The sequence below is a fragment of the Pogoniulus pusillus genome, chromosome 42, assembly GCF_015220805.1.
Source record: "Pogoniulus pusillus isolate bPogPus1 chromosome 42, bPogPus1.pri, whole genome shotgun sequence".
In the NCBI taxonomy this organism is placed as follows: Eukaryota; Metazoa; Chordata; class Aves; order Piciformes; family Lybiidae; genus Pogoniulus; species Pogoniulus pusillus.
The window spans coordinates 3,225,296-3,238,635 of NC_087305.1; the positions used below are offsets into that span (position 1 = coordinate 3,225,296).

The 13,340-nt window shown below is 52.4% G+C and overlaps 2 protein-coding genes across 4 annotated transcripts; both read right to left on the minus strand.

Annotated features, from left to right (window-relative positions):
- Positions 1–605: 605 nt before the first annotated feature.
- Positions 606–5,659, minus strand: GINS4 (GINS complex subunit 4). 2 transcript variants are annotated; one of them, XM_064175751.1, is made up of 8 exons: positions 5,499–5,659; positions 4,889–4,975; positions 4,479–4,592; positions 3,967–4,064; positions 3,576–3,664; positions 2,360–2,450; positions 2,149–2,247; positions 606–729 (listed from the first exon to the last, which is right to left on the minus strand). In XM_064175751.1, the coding sequence occupies exons 1-7, from the start codon at positions 5,595–5,597 to the stop codon at positions 2,151–2,153; spliced, it is 675 nt and encodes a 224-aa protein (XP_064031821.1). In that variant the 5' UTR covers positions 5,598–5,659; the 3' UTR covers positions 606–729; positions 2,149–2,150. The 2 variants fall into 2 exon arrangements, with proteins under 2 accessions (XP_064031821.1, XP_064031820.1); XM_064175750.1 differs by having other exon boundaries at positions 606–732.
- A 1,264-nt stretch (positions 5,660–6,923) lies between these two features.
- GOLGA7 (golgin A7) lies at positions 6,924–12,361 on the minus strand. 2 transcript variants are annotated; one of them, XM_064175757.1, is made up of 5 exons: positions 12,179–12,361; positions 9,929–10,081; positions 9,350–9,451; positions 8,632–8,695; positions 6,924–7,868 (listed from the first exon to the last, which is right to left on the minus strand). In XM_064175757.1, the coding sequence occupies exons 1-4, from the start codon at positions 12,287–12,289 to the stop codon at positions 8,648–8,650; spliced, it is 414 nt and encodes a 137-aa protein (XP_064031827.1). In that variant the 5' UTR covers positions 12,290–12,361; the 3' UTR covers positions 6,924–7,868; positions 8,632–8,647. The 2 variants fall into 2 exon arrangements, with proteins under 2 accessions (XP_064031827.1, XP_064031826.1); XM_064175756.1 differs by having other exon boundaries at positions 6,924–7,871.
- Between the last annotated feature and the right edge of the window lie 979 nt (positions 12,362–13,340).

The window sequence follows — 13,340 nt, forward strand, 5'->3', positions numbered from 1 at the left end:
TGGTTCCTGCTGACAGCACAGATTTCCATCAGCTCAGGACACAGCCCATCAGTGTTTTACATCTCTTTCCACCATCACTGTCCCCCAGCATCTCCAGTGCAAGGCAAGGCAGCTCTGACAGGATGGCCACAAGTGAGCTTGAACCCAGCACAGGGTGGCACAAAGCTGGGGTTCAGCCCCAGCCTCAGCCAGCAAGAACAGAAAGAGGAGCAGAACAGTCACAGCAGCACCATGCCCTAGAAGGACACATGTCACTGGTGTCACTGCTGGCCAGACACTCCTGCCTGGGGAGCAGCAGGACAGCAATCTGTGGGTGACCAGGAGCTGGATGCACTGGCTTTCTGAGAACCACCCTTTCATCACATCCCCTCGGGCTTACAGTGCCTGTTCCCTCACTCCAGTGACAGGAAAGTCCACACAGACACCAAAGAGTCTTCCCAGCAAGGAAACCACTTGCCCCACCTTTCTCTTGGACTCAGGAGAGCAGATCCGGCTCAGGCTGGGAAATCACAGCTCACCACCAGTGCCCTCCTCACGACCTCTTTCATCATCTACCTACATTGGGTTTAGAGCTAATCACTCAGTAAGCCAAAGCTATCTCCACCTTGGAGGGAGCAGAGAAGAGGGGATGTATTTGAGACCAAGCTTTACAGCAGAACCCATGGAAGCTGGAAAAGCTGCTCCTGCCCTGCTCGTTCTCTTCCAGAGGCACAGACTGATGTAGATGGACTGCTGGGTACAAGCCAAAAGCATCACTTCTTAGCAGAACTGTGGACACTTGCCCTGTCCCCACTACAGACACATCAGGGGCAGTGTTAGCAGAGGCTGCTCCTACTTCCAGAAGTGCTGCAGTATTTAGGCACAGAACAGAAGCAGCAGCACTTCCAGCTGTGCCAAAGCTATTCACACTACGAGCCTGACTGATTTCAGGCTACCAGGCATCTTCAGAAACCCTGCAAGGCCTGTGGTGACACTGCTAACGTGCCAGCTGCCAGCCTCCCGAGAGGAGCTGTACTGAAGGCACTCTGGAAACACTCACATCCAGACAAGGTCCAGATGCTGCAAGAGGACAGGAGTCCCTTATGCTCCCAGGGCTGCAGCCACGTGAGATGCAGCAGTGAGGCAAGTCCTTGCTGTCTGGGCAATTGTTCAGTCAATAAGGCCAAGGAGAAGATCTTCCAGACAAGCCACCCAGACACCATCCAAGCAGCTCTTCTGCAGCACGTTTCCGCAGCAGCAGATTAGCAATGACTTTGGCTGAGAGCTCTGTGGAGCTGCCTGGAATGTGGACACGGGCAGGACACAATGCACAGCCCTGCTGGCGGGGGTGTAGCAAGGGTATGTGCTACTGATTCCTAAGGATTAAACCCAGCCTGCTCTGAACGTCTGCACTTAATCTTCTTTACCTAAATGGATTCATTAGCAGTGCTATAAACCACACATGCAAAGCCACTCACACTACAAGGTGTCCCGTGTCAGCCTTGGTCTGGCAGCAGAAAGGAGTGCCAAGAGGTTGCTCCTCACACAGAGGGAGAGACACTCTCACTCCCTTCTGCTCCTTCTGTAAGAAGCAGAATCTGCTCTGCCAGCAAGTATCTTTATGTGGGGTGGTTTTGCACTCAACATATCATGTGGCAAAGATGGTGCAGAAGTATTCCCCCCACCCAGTTCACCCCTGAGCAGTTGGTCACTTGCACAACATCCCAGGTTGCACAGACCCTGTGATGAGATCAAAGCTGCTGGTGGAAGGTGGAGTTTACACAAGCAGTTGCCACACCACTAGGCCAATCAGTTTACACCCAGCAGACTGATTTAAACAACAGTGCTAAACTGCAGCAGGAATGAACACACAGCTGTGGGTTTAAAGAGCACTCTGCTATTTGCAGAGCCTGCAAATAGATGTCCTCTGTCCAACCAGTCCAGGAGCTGCCACTGGTCCCTCCGTGAGGACCCGAAGGGGGCCGCAGAGCTGTACTGTGACACAGCTGCCCTCACCTGGGAGAACCAGGGAAGGGATGAGGGCTCTGATCCAGTAAGGCAGCAGCAGAAAGGGGCTTGAGGACCTGAGGCACAACACCGTCCTCAGCTGCCAGCCCTACCCCCGGCCCCACCCCACCACAGTGCCCCATCCCCACACTCACTGCTTACCCTCAGATGAGCTGCACAGCTCCCGAGGCCACCAGCGGGGCAATGGTCCTGTAGCGGATGAGGTGCTGGGAGCCCTGCTCCAGGTCGATGGTGTACTCCCTGCAGACACGAGTGACAGCACCTTCAGCTGCCTCCCCATCCTGCCACACTCCACCCCACCCCCTGGTACTCCCCTTATTATCAGGGGGCACATGGGGAAGTGCCCACCCACCTCTGCTCATCCATGTCTGGGTCCACCAGGATGTTCTCCTGCCGCTCCAGCACGCGGAGGAACACAAAGGAGTCCAGGTTGGGCTTGGGCACTGCAGACAATGGGTGCAGAGCATGAGTCAGTGAACGTCTGTGCTCCTCCACAGGACATGGGGGCACAAGAGACCACAAATGCAAGGCCAGGGAAGGGAGCACAACACTTCTGACCAGAGGGAGCCTGCACTGCACCTTCCAGTATCTGAAAGGGGCCTACAGGAAGGCTGGGGAGGGGCTATTGACAAGGTCTTGGAATGACAAGATGAGAAGTAATGGGTTTAAATTGGCAGAGGGGAGATTTAAACTAGATGTTAGGAAAGGGTTTTTCCACACTGAGGGTGATGAGACACTAGAACAGGTTGCCCAGGGAGGTTGTGGAGCACAGAATCACAGAATGTGATCTCACATTCTGTAATTCTGTGCTCCACAACCTCCCTGGAGGTGTTCAATGCCAGGCTGGATGAGGCCTTGAGCAACCTGTTCTAGTGGGAGGTGTCCTTGCCCATGCAGGAGGATGGAACTGGATGACCTTTGAGGTCCCTTCCAACCTAAACCATTCTATGATTCTCTAAGGAAACATCAGACTTGATGGCCAGGACCAGCAGCACTGAGCCACAAACCACACAGCATAGCAGTGCTGTGACACTGTGGTTGCTTCATCTCTGCTTCTGCTGAGCACCAACCCTTTACACATGGTGCTGCTCCAGGGCTTTCCCCACACCCTGATGCTATGAAAGGTGATGAGGCTGGTGAGAGGCCTGGAATACAAACCCTATGAGGAGAGGCTGAGCGAGCTGGGAGTGTGCAGCCTGCAGAAGAGGAGGCTCAGGGGAGACCTTATTGCTGTCTACAACTACCTGAGGGGAGGTTGTAGCCAGGAGGAGGTTGCTCTCTTCTCTCAGGTGGCCAGCACCAGAACAAGAGGACACAGCCTCAAGCTATGCTGGGGGAAATTTAGGCTGGAGGTGAGGAGAAAGTTCTTCACTGAGAGAGTCATTGGACACTGGAATGGGCTGCCTGGGGAGGTGGTGGAGTCGCTGTCCCTGGAGCTGTTCAAGGCAGGACTGGATGTGGCACTTAGTGCCATGGTCTGGCCTTGAGCTCTGTGGTAAAGGGTTGGACTTGATGATCTGTGAGGTCTCTTCCAACCTTGGTGATATTGTGATACTGAGTGCACTCACCTGATTTTAGGAGAGACACTTTCTGCAGGTTGGGTGGCATGTGCTTCAGGGCCACGTTTTTCAAGTAAGTCTCTGTGTTTGCCATGTACCTGAAACAAATCGTTGAGCATTTATTGGTTTCATCCAGTACAGATTTGAGGGAGTGTAATGACTCAAAATGCCAAGCAAGCAACATCTCCTGGTCCCACAGGAAACTGATGGCTTGCCCCAGTGACCAGCTTAGAGTTGTTTTATTTTAACTCTTCTCCTTGTCCATTCAGAAACCTCCTTGTAAAACCTGTGATTCTTACTGCAAAGCTAAGGCAAACACCCTCCAGAACTGCTCAGCATAACACAGGGATGAGTTCTGTAAGCTAGGAGGAGGGAAGGAGATGCATCCAAACATACTCACTCTTTAGCAAAGGCAAACTCCTCTGGTGACAGAATGGAAGGTTCCCCTTCAGAGCGAGACTTCTCCTTCTCCAGGACATGGGGGAAAAACTTCTCTATCTGGTATTGGAACAAAACCCCAGGGACTGTAACACACCTCTGCCTGCAGTTCAGTGCATGCCATCCCCACTTCCCCTGCAGGCAGCAGTCCACTGCTGCCTAGCTGTGTGCACCAGCCACAAGCCTGCCCAAATACCCACACCTGAATTAACAGTGGTATGATCAGCTGGGGTCTCCAAGCTGCACAACCATTGTTGAATGTGGTAGGAACCAGGCAAGATGTGCAAACATTCAGTTGTGCTCCTTCAGCCCCAACAGAAAGGGATGTCCAAGGAATTAATTCACTTGGGTTGTATTTTGGAGCACACAGAGCACAAACTTTAAGTGTTTTGCTGAAGCAGGAGGCCTTGTGCCAGTAAAAAAAAGTCACTCCTGAAGTCACTCTCACACCCTGGGCAGCACAACAAGCATTACCTTCACAAGTCTACACCTCAAGTAGCTGCTGAGCACATAACGGATCCTTTCGATCTCCATCCGGTGAATGCTGACCTTCAAGTCTCCTTTCTTTGCCCGTTTCAGGTTTGCCTCCTACAGAGAGAAATTAAAGAGCTGGAATGTCAAACAAACAGAGACAAAGATGAGGTCTGCACACAGGAAAACCACAACCAGCTGGCAGTTGCTTTTGGTGACAAAAAACATCCTGTTTCCTTGTATCTCCCAGCTCTCAGAGAGATGCTCAGAGAAGGTACTGAGAAGAGCCTTATCTCAGGGTCTGAGAAGCAGACAGTTCTGGTAGTCCTAGAGGGGCTCAAGCACATCTGCCTCACAAAGCAGGCAACAAGGTCATGCCTGTACTACCACCACCTTAGCCCTGCAGAACCTACCATGTGGTCCAGCTGCTCCACAACACACTCAATGATCTCAGGTTTGCTCTCCAGCAGCTCCGGAGCAAACTTCTCATTCAGCCAGGCCTGAAAGGAGGCACACTTAGAATCACAGAATCAGCCAGGTAGGAAGAGACCTCCAAGATCATCCAGTCCAACCTAGCACCCAGCCCCATCCAACCAACCAGACCATGGCACTAAGTGCCTCATCCAGTCTTTGCCTGAAGACCTCCAGGGACGGTGCTTCCACCACCTCCCTGGGCAGCCCATTCCAATGCCAATCACTCTCTCTGACAACAACTTCCTCCTAACATCCAGCCTATACTTCCCCCAGGCGACTGTGTCCCCTTGTTCTGTTGCTGGTTGCCAAGAGAAGAGGCCACCCCCCACCTGGCTACAATGTCCCTTCAGGTAGCTGTAGACAGCAATGAAGCGAAGAACGCATCTGCTGTACACCCCAGCCCCTGCAGAGGACAGAAGCTCAGCCCTCCCCACCTCCTCCAGCGAGCCCAGCGGCCTGGACCCCGAAAGCCCCGCGCCCAGCTCTGCCGCTCCCCACATCTCCCCAGCTGTCCGGCGCTCCGCCGCTCTTCCCTGCCCCAGGGACTACCTGCTCCAGGCTTTGGATGAGCTGCGCCGGGGTGAGCACCAATTCTTCGCTTCCCCCATCCGAATCCTCCTCCGCTCCTTCGGCGCTCGCCGCTGCCATCCCGCCCCAGCCTCCCGCCAACGGCCGCGCGGTGCACACTGCGCTTGCGCCGGGCCCGGCGGCGCCCTCTCTGCGCAGGCGCAACGAGGAGCAGCTCCAGTGCGCAGACGCCCTGCCACCAGGCCACGCCCTGCCCCCCAGGCCACGCCTTCCCCATAGGCCACGCCCTGCCCCCCAGGCCACGCCTTGCCCTCCACTGCGCAGGCGGCGGAGCATGGCGGCAGAGCTTGGCGGCCGCGGGCAGAGTCTGTGCGCTCCGAGCTGCGGAACGCCGCTGAAAAACAAAACTATAAAGCGATTAAAGCGAGTGCGGCTTCAGAAACGGACCTTGAAAGGGTGCTTAGCTCTTTTCGCAACCAGGACCTTTCCGCTGCAGGAGTAAACCCCCTCCCCTCCGGGAGCGCGCTGCTGAACGCAAGGCAAGGCTGCCGTAGAATCGTAGCATGGTTTAGGTTGGATGGGACCCCGAAGCTCAGCCAGTTCCAACCCCCCCCCGACATAGGCAGGGACAGCTCCCACTGGAACAGGTCGCTCAAGGCCTCATCCAACCTGGCTTTGAACTCCTCCAGGGAGGGAGCAGCCACAACCTCTCTGGGCAACCTGTGCCAGTGTCTCACCATCCTCAGTGTAAAGAACCCTTTCCTAACATCCAGTATGCATCTCCCCTCTGACAGTTTAAACCCACTACCCCTTGTCCTGCCTTATTACAAGACCTTGTTAATAGTCCCTTCCCAGCCTTCCTGTAGGCCTCTTTCAGATACTGGAAGGCCACTGTAAGATCTCGAAGCCTTCTCTTCTCCAGGCTGCAGAGGCCCAACTCTTGTAGCCTGTCCTCTTAGCAAAGGTGCTCCAGCCCTCTGAGCATCTTCATAGCCCTATCAAATACAACACAGACACAGTTTAAGAAAAGGTTTACTAATCCATTAGTACTTCTGCCAATATTGCAACAGATTGGAAAGGTAAACACTGTTACAGCTTAGAAAAAAAAACAACCCAACCAAACAAAACTAAAACAAACAACAAAAAGACAAAGTTTTATACAATTAAAATACTAAATCTCCAAGGAAAATAAAAGGAAAAAAAAAAACAAAGAAAAAGAGAGAAATTGGTGGCTGAGTCACAAGCCTGGAATTTCAGATCCAGTATTAGCACCTACAGCAATGCCAACAGCCAGAACACCTCTGTTCTGTGTTAAGTCATCTTCGTTTTCTGAAGTCGTGACTTCCTTCTGCAACTAGACAGTGATGCTCAGAACCTAAGCAAGCCAGGAGGACATCCTTGCTTTGAGGAGGGGAAAGGATACAAGAGAGGAAAATATTAAGCCAGTTTGGTTTGTAGGAACTTTACTTTTGCAGGTACTGCTGAGGAATGTTGATGCATAGGGGAAGAGTAATTAACGCACAGTTCTGCTTTTCAATAGTGTGCCAGCAGAGAGAAGCAAGAAACCATCTTGCACAATATCCAACAGTTTGTCAAATCAGGATGGGTTGGTTTGGTTTCTCTATAAATTATATCTAACAAATCCATAAAGAAACAATAGTTTTACACTTCACATATTCATCAGAGTAGGATAGGAATTGTTGTATTTATTGGTTCAGCATCCATTTTATTGTACTATTGTACTGTTTTCTGAGTGAGTAGACTCCCCTCTCCTGGTGAGCATTGACAGATGCAACAACAGCACAGATACAGTAGTAGAAAAAGAAACACCAGTATTCAAGTCCAGCTATTCCTGCCTCTTCCAGGAACAACCACAACGTTAAAACAAGGAACACTTTGCCCTTTGAATTTCACCCAGAATCTGCTCCTTGCCTGGAGCTGCTTCTCCCAAGGCAGGGGGCACTGCATCCCCTCACTCCAGTGCTGAACTAGAGGGAAGGTCTCATTCCTGGAAAAATTCCCAACTCTGACTTGCAGCTTTGCAAAGCCCAACTGATGGGCAGAAGTGTTTATGAACTAGGGAGGAACAGCACTGCACTTATGTGACTAAATCTAGGCTTCTGCTGGGTGAAGTGCTCTGTTTCTTTCACGTAGCTTTATCACTTCTGCTTTTGCTCAAAAAAATAGCCCCCAAAACCTACAAAGTGATGTCACTGCTGGGAAGTTTGCCACAAAATGGATGCTGGCCAGGCTGGGTCACCCCACGTGGAGCAGTTTTAGGAATTAGTCCTTGTTGTAGATGGCACTGTGGATCTGGCAGCAGAGAGAGGAATGATGCTCTAAAGTAGGAGGTAGGGGAACTTTGATACAGCAAGTCCACTGTTGAGCTATCTGCTAGAAAAGAAGTTTCACATTGTTAGAAATAAGCCCAGCCAAGCCCTGCACAAAGCTTTATGGTGGTGCACGTTTACACAATCAGGACCTGAATTTCTGTAGAGGCAAAGCTGCTATCCCCTGACCTGGGTTAACACCCAGTGGCATAATGCCAAATATTGATTGGTCCAGAGGAGGGCCACAAAAATCATCAGGAGGTTGAAGCACCTCTGCTAGGAAGACAGATTGAAGGAGCTAGGGTTGTTCAGCCTGGAGGAGAGAAGGCTCCAGGGAGACCCAACAGTGACCTTCCAGTACCTGAAGTGGGCTACCAGAAGGGTGAAGAGAGATTGTTTGCAAAGGCCTGCAGTGACAGGACAGGGACAATGGCTTCAAACTAGAGCAGAGCAGATTTAGATTGGATGGGAGAAACAAGTTCTGCACCATGAGGGTGGTGGAACTCTGGAACAGGTTGCTCAGGGAGGTGGTCAGAGGCCCATCCCTGGGGATATTCAAGGTGAGGCTCAACAGGCCTCTGGGCATCTTGATCTAGTTGAGGATGTCCCTGCTGACTGCAGAGGGGTTGGACTGGATGACCTTTGGAGGTCACTTCCAACCCAGACCAGTCTGTGACACTTCTACCTAGAAAAGTGACTCCAGACAAGACTTACATGAACAGACTTTGGTGTGAACCACTATGATACAGTGGTGGGGTAAATGTTCTGTCTCAGTATGAGAGAAAAGAGACTGAGATCTGGTCTGGTAGAAGGTTAATAGGTACCTGAGACTCCACAGTTTTATCTTCCACTGGTCATACCTCTGTCTTCATAAATGGTAATTTCGATCTGCACAGAGAAGCTGTTAGGGAACACACTGTAAAAAGAGTATGAGAACAAACAAAAGGCAGAAATAAACATGAAGACATCAGAACCTTTGGTCTTTCTTGCTTCACAGCTGCTGTTTCGAGGTTAGTTTCAGCACTGCAAAGCAAATGCAGCAGCACAGCTAAGAGATGGTGTACTGCAGGCCAGAGCAGTTATAAAAAAGCCATGCTAGAGCCAAGAGCTAGGCTGGGATCAACCTACAGTGCTGTCATGTGGGGAAATCTTCACCAGAACCTGAGCTGAGACTGAACAGATTAGCCAACAGCCACGTCCTGCTTTTACATCCTCAACTCCTATCCTGTTAGGCTGGTCACTTTTCTCTGATTGGACAAACTGCATTTTCAGAGGTCCCTGAAACAGAGGAGGCATCTGAAGTGCTCTGAGTACTGTCTAGACATGCTGCCTGTCCCAGGAAGTGTCAAAGGATGGATTCCAATACTGCATCCTCATTGTCTTTTGACGTGACAAAACTTAACCTACTAAAATGGGCAGAGAGCACGGAACAGGACTAAGTATTCTGCCACACTACAGACTGAGCACAGCCAGAGGGTGCCCCACGGAGACATCACAAATGGACAAACCATAGGACAGTCTTAAGAAACCACAGAAGGATACAACTCTTAGTCCTCTTTCAATGGGGTCTGTCAGAAGGAGGCCCTGAGGAGCATAGATCTTCTCGTTCTGTTCCTGAATGAACTTGGCAATTTTCTTTAGAACCTGTTAAGAGAACAGCACAGAAGTCTCACTTCTTTCAGCAGGTCTCCCTACACTGGAGTGAGAGCCCCAGGAATATCAAACACAGCAACATGAGAACCTAACATACAACTAAAGACAGAACTCACATGACTCCTGTGAAGTACAAGCAACCGTTATGTTCCTCGAACTGACTGCAAACAAGTCTGATGCTCACTCTGCAGTGAGCTCCTCAGGGAGGCTGTGAATGCTCCCTCCCTGGAGGTGTCCAAGGCCAGACTGGACGAGGCCTTGAGGAACCTGTTCTAGTAGGAAGTTTCCCTGCCTATGGCTGGAGGTTGGAACTGGCTGAGCTTTGAGGTCCTTTCCAACCTAAACCATTCTATGATTCAGAGTCTACAGATCTGGATCTACAGATCTGGATCTACAGATCCAGGCTTTTGAGTGAAGCCTGTGAGACCTCCTGCCTTCCATACAACAAGGCAAACACAAGCAAGGTACCTTTTCATAATGTGTTTCCATGCACAAGAAGATGGTGTAGGCAGTCAGGCAGGCGAGACACCCTTCAAGGTAAGATTGGCCCCCAAGTTTTTCAGCTTCTGCATAGAGGTTATTGAGCGTCCGGACAGTCTCCTCAAACTGCTGCCTGTCAATCTGCAAGAGAAGCCAAATCTGGCTGCCACACCCTGCACATTTCAAAACTGACCAACACCCTCACACCTCTACCTTCACTTGTGGCTTGCTTGCACTTCTACACTTGGCAGCCACTGTGTGCAGAGCCAAAGTCTGAAGGACTCTTTGAACCACGCACCTGTAGTTTGCTAATAAAGTATCTGCCAGGTCTGAATTCCAACACGATGTGAACAGAAAATGATTGAACTCACATAACTGAACCAAGGTGCAATTCATTTGGGGCTGGGGAGGAAGCTTAATTCACACAGAAAGAGTTCTGCTAGATAAAGAAGAACAATTCCCTTTGGAATGGGCTGTCCAGGGAGGTGGTGGAGGCATTGTCCCTTGAGGTCTTCAAGAAAAGACTGGATGAGGCACTCGGTGCCATGGTCTAGTTGACTGGATAGGGCTGGGTGATAGGTTGGACTGGATGATCTTGGAGGTCTCTTCCAACCTGGTTGATTCTATGATTCTATGAATTTCTCAGTGGCTTGACAGAGCTAACTCAGTATCAGCAGCGCCTTGCTGCTGCTGCAGTGCTGGTCAGACAAGCTCCCATCAAAACAACACAAATCAAAACAAAGAAACAGGAAGGGGACTGCAGTGAGTAAAAGAAAAGGCATTAGCACGGAGCGTTTGGGTTGTTATCAGCTGAAGATATTACATCTGCCAGCATTAAATGAAATAAAAGTACTTGAGATGGCACTTGTGAGGCTGCTGAAGAGGCTCAGCAGAGCTGGCTGGGCTCCACAAGAGAAAACAACGTTCACACACAGCAGCACAACAGGGCAGGCTTTATTCTCACAGACATAATGAACACATTCTGCTCCCTGCTACAGCAGACAGCTGCTTTCCTCAGGACTGAAGAAAGCACAAAACACCAGCACTGCAGAAACATCGACTAGAGAGGATTTAACTCCTATTTCACGTGGCTTTTCAACACAAACTACAAGTATTTGCTTACCACAGTTGATCAAAAAATGCCATTTGGACAGCAAACAATGCTTTGAAGGAAACTAATAAACAAACAAAGCAATATCCCAAAGGAGAATATTGCCTCTAAAATTCGAAATCATTCCTCTCTCACACTATGCATAGGGCTGGAACACAAAGAGAGGATCAGAAAGCCCTATGTGTCTGAAACAGAGACAAGACCTTAGTTTATCACCCTTTGGCGTGCATCATTCCTCTCTCACACTATGCATAGGGCTGGAACACAAAGAGAGGATCAGAAAGCCCTATGTGTCTGAAACAGAGACAAGACCTTAGTTTATCACCCTTTGGCGTGCATCATTCCTCTCTCACACTATGCATAGGGCTGTGGCAAAAAGAGAGGATCAGAAAGCCCTACGTGTCTGAAACAGAGACAAGACCTTAGTTTATCACCCTTTGGCGTGCATCATTCCTCTCTCACACTATGCATAGGGCTGTGGCAAAAAGAGAGGATCAGAAAGCCCTACGTGTCTGAAACAGAGACAAGACCTTAGTTTATCACCCTTTGGCGTGCATCATTCCTCTCTCACACTATGCATAGGGCTGCAGCAAAAAGAGAGGATCAGAAAGCCCTACGTGTCTGAAACAGAGACAAGACCTTAGTTTAGCACCCTTTGGCGTGCATCATTCCTCTCTCACACTATGCATAGGGCTGTGGCAAAAAGAGAGGATCAGAAAGCCCTACGTGTCGGAAACTGACAGAGCCAAGACCTTAACTTAGCACCTTTGGGGCGTGCCGGAGTGCAAACTGCTCCCACGGTGGGCAGGGGTGAGAAAATCTCCCTCCCTCCTGCGCTTAAAGGACGGCGTTCGGCGAGGACCGGCGGTGTGTGCAGATCTGCCACCCGCTCCAGACGCAGACTGGGCTCAAGGCCACACCAGCCTGCTCAGTCACTCGGGAACGCCACCCGGGAGACAGCCGGTCCCCGTCCGCAGGCCCTCACCCTCAAGGGTCTGCGAGGTCCAGCTTTTGCCTACTGCCGCGCACAGAGCGAGCTCCCAGGCCCAGCGGCCGCGGCGAGGCGGCGGCGAGGCGGCGGCAGGCACCGTTCCCGAGCGGCGCGTCGGGGGACCGCCCTGCCTTACCCTGTTCTCCAGTTCAGCCGGGAACTTGCTCTGGAACTGACACCGCGTCCCGCCGCTGTAGTCGCGCTGGATGAACACCTTTCCCGACACGGGCGCCTGCTGCGGCCTCATGGCGCCGCCGCCGCCGCCGCCGCCCACACCGCTCGGCCGGGCCGGGCGCCGCCGCTCACTTACGGCTGTCGCAAAACCGTCGGGACAGGTCCGGGCAGGGGGGAGGGCGGAAGTGCCGCCTGGCGCACGCGCCGAGCCACGGGGAACGGCACTGCGCATGCGCCGCCGGGCGATGGGGGCCGCGCCCCCTCCTGCGCATGCGCCCCGCCCCTCGCCTCCCATTGGCTGCGGCCGTAGCTTGGTGCCCCCCCCCCACGGCTCCGATCCGCGGCGCTCCGCCGGGCCCCGCAGCGCCGCCGCTCCGTGCGGGCGGGAGCTGAGCGGCTGCCGGGATGGTGTCCCTTCCTCTACGCGTTTCTCCTCCTCCGTTGCTTATCTGAGAGTTTGCGGCCCCCGAGCCTTCCCGGCCTGCTCGTGTTCCTGGTGGCGCGGGCAGAAGGAGCCCCGCGGGGCTGCGGTAGCCTGCGGGAAGCAGCCTCCCTTGCTGGGTGTGAGTCCCCGGGGCTTCCTCAGGGATTCGAGCCGCTGGAACGCAGCAGCAGTCCCACAGCAGCATTCCAGGTGATCCTGCTGCTGGTAAACTTAGGATCGTTTCCAGGCCCGCAAACCTTTGACCTCGGAGTGTGGCTGCTGCAGGGCGCAGGCGAGGGCAGAGGCCGTGCGGCTAAGGAAAAGCTGAGAGCGTTGTTGGCAGAGCAGTGAGGGACACAGCCTCAAGTTGTGCCGGGGAAAGTCGAGGCTGGAGGTTAGGAGGAAGTTCTTCACAGAGAGAGTGATTGGCATTGGAATGGGCTGCCCAGGGAGGTGGTGGAGGCAGCGTCGCTGGAGGTGTTCAAGCAAAGCCTGGATGAGGCACTTGGTGCCATGGTCTGGTTGACTGGATAGGGCTGGGTGCTAGGTTGGACTGGATGATCTTAGAGGTCTCTTCCAACCTGGTTGATTCCATGAAAAGCACCTCTGCCTGGAGACCGCCGCCAGCCGCCAGGCAGAGCTTTGTGGCTTCCCTGCTCTCCTCTGAGGGATGCTGTGAGATGGGATGCAGCTGCCTGGC